Raw genomic sequence first — 2,642 nt, 5'->3', positions numbered from 1 at the left:
GACAGGCAGCCGCCCCGCAGGATGCCCCACGCCTGGAACGCCTCCCCAGGCACTCCCCGACATCACAGGGGCTGGCATCACCCACCTCCATGGCTGCATGGGGAGCTCTGTAACAGCAAAGGAACGATAGTGACACTCCAAGTATCCCACCCAGCCCCAACGCTGCCAGCTCTCAGTACGTACAGATCATTCACCTGCAGAGCACACGGCCTCCAGCCCCCCATCCTCTCACTCGCGGCCTCTTCTCCCTCGTTTTCAGATGGTTCTAGTGATGCTCAGTTGGTGCTCCAGATTCAGGCTGCTCTCAATCGCCGTGCAGAATGCTCAGGCCAATGAACCAATTTCCTCTGCAAGAGGAAAGCCTTCAGGGAGGAAGGCCTGTCATCTTTGTCCCTATGCCACACACTGTGTTATAAGCCAGGCCCAGGAGTGGTGACGCCCAAGAGAGGGAACAGGAATGGGAGAGACGGGGTCTGGGAGCCAGAGAGCACAGTCTCTCTGACTGGCATAGGGCTGAGTGAGGGAAAATGAGGGGGAATCCCAGTACCTGAGCAAGTGAGTGCAGGGCCCACTGCACTGGTGTGTCTGGGAAAAGGGCAACACGCAGAGAGTAACTTAAAACCTGTAAATCGAACCCAAGATGACTGACATTCCCACTGAAAAGATCTCTATTTGAGAGTAAATGTGATGTACAACCACAGGCTTCACTGCAAGGATGAGAGGACTAAGTCACCTAAGTCTATGGCAAGGACAGGTGAGAGGTCAGGGATGTGGTGGACTTTGTGAACAACTCCTGCCTTCTGCTGTTTGCAGGGGACTGCTGTGCTCTGCAGGATGTGTTGCTCTGCTTGGCAGAGAGTCTTCCTCTGGTAAGGAATCTTCATCACTCTTGGCAGAAGCGTCCTTGGTCACTGCTTGGGTCGAAGGACCTAGACAGGGTCATGCAGGCCATGCCCTGCCTGCATGATCAACCCCTTCTGGGACGAGTTTGGTCTGAGTTCCAACAGTTCACCTTCGCTAAGACCACCAGGGACTAAGACGCTTTGCTCAGACCTGGGATGGTGCCTTTCTGGAAACACCCTGCCTTCCCCCCATGCTCCCTGCATTCCCCAACACAGACAGAATGCCTTTAAAGATTTAAATAACAAAGCATGACCAGCTGCCTTGATTTTCTGTCTCTTTTTGTAGCTAGACACCCTCGGTCTGCCTGAAGCTAAACACAGCCAACAACATTGCTCCTGAGCCACCGCATGGCAAAAGCAGCTTTGATCAGTTCAGTTTGCTGGAACAAAGAGCTTGAGGAGAACACAAGGCCAAAGGCTTGAAGGAAAGGGTTTGTCCCAGAAACACCTCTAGAAAGAGAGTTCTCTGCAAGTGGGGAACAGCTGGGATGGCATTGTGTTCATCTGAGAGGGGGAGAACACCTGCCTCATCAAAGGCACTTTCATTGCCACCATTGTTGTGCATGTGACATCTCTGTGATTTTATTGACACCAGAAGTACTCAGCACTGTCAGCAAAGCGACTCAGTAATGCTAAGTCTCCCCTTGATTTTCTCTGCAGGTTATCTCATGGCTCTGCCCAGTTTTGAGATGAACGCTGGTCAGAAACTGCAAGGGCTGGCAAGCACCCTGAAGATCTCATGTGACAACCCGTGGCACACCTTGTCCTACAGGACAGCTGTCTTTACAAGTCTGTACCATGCTTGATGATAATTTGTAATATTCATAAAGCCTCAACTCCCAGAGTCCTGGGATTAGGCAAGAAACTTGAATTTTTAGCCTCTGGAAGACTGTAGAGAAAAGTTTCACAGGGACAAAAAAACAGCTAGCAAAGAACACTTTTATATCAATTCCCCAGCATTTGCATCCAGACACTCAGTTTTTGCATATGTGCTGCTGACAGAGTTAATATGAGTTTTAAGACTCCGCAGATCAAACTCAGTTGACAAGTGCCTGACAAGACAGCCCAGAAAACAGCCTGTTCTCTGCAGCATCCCCCATCAAAGACCTGCAGGAGCCTGCCCTTTCCCCAGCAAGCAGCCTGGTTTCTCAGCAGAACCCCACAAGGAATCGGGCTCACCAGACAAGGGGGGATAGCCTGAGTGCACACTAATGAGTGAGGCTGAAGGCTGTCAAGCCTCCTGTGATGGCTCCCCCTCTGCCAGCTGCCATCCCAGGAGGGCAGCAGTGCCCTTTCCAAGGCACTGCGGCCAAGTTCGCATTCAGCACGTGTGCCTCGAGCGCGGCCCCCGCAAACAAACTGACCTTTACAGCTGGTTTCAGGTCATTAATTAGGCATGCTGCTTCCATGTTTATACATCTCTTCCACTCCTCGACTCCAGCATCGCTTCCAGCATCTTCTCCACTGGAGGGAACTGGGACCATCCTCCCCTGTTCCCTCTTGGGGACAAGGAGCTGAGAAATGTTCATGCAGTCTCAGAGTTGCTCGCAGCACGAAGCAAATCACATATGGAGAGACAATCTCTGGAAAGAATCGCTATGGTAATAAGGCTGCAAAATGTGTGTTTTGAGCAAGCAGCCCCAGGAACTGTTTATTTCCAGAGGAGCAGTGAGATTCTGGCAGGGGAAAATTTAAAAAAATACTGGTGAGGGACCAAGGCTTGCTTTTTAGACAGTCTGA

At 51.2% G+C, this 2,642-nt stretch overlaps 1 protein-coding gene across 1 annotated transcript in view; it reads right to left on the bottom strand.

Moving 5' to 3' along the window:
- ADRA2A (adrenoceptor alpha 2A) overlaps positions 1-2,386 on the bottom strand; it is a 7,127-nt gene extending 4,741 nt beyond the window's left edge. Inside the window, exon 1 of the mRNA XM_017735176.1 lies at positions 2,267-2,386. Coding sequence (XP_017590665.1) covers positions 2,267-2,386 — 120 coding nt within the window. The remainder of the gene's footprint in view (positions 1-2,266) is intronic.
- Positions 2,387-2,642: the final 256 nt, after the last annotated feature.

This window comes from Corvus brachyrhynchos, unplaced genomic scaffold, assembly GCF_000691975.1.
Source record: "Corvus brachyrhynchos isolate BGI_N302 unplaced genomic scaffold, ASM69197v1 scaffold705, whole genome shotgun sequence".
NCBI lineage: Eukaryota > Metazoa > Chordata > Aves > Passeriformes > Corvidae > Corvus > Corvus brachyrhynchos.
The sequence above is the reverse complement of the archived record's forward strand: the minus strand, read 5'-3'. Positions and strand labels throughout refer to the sequence as shown.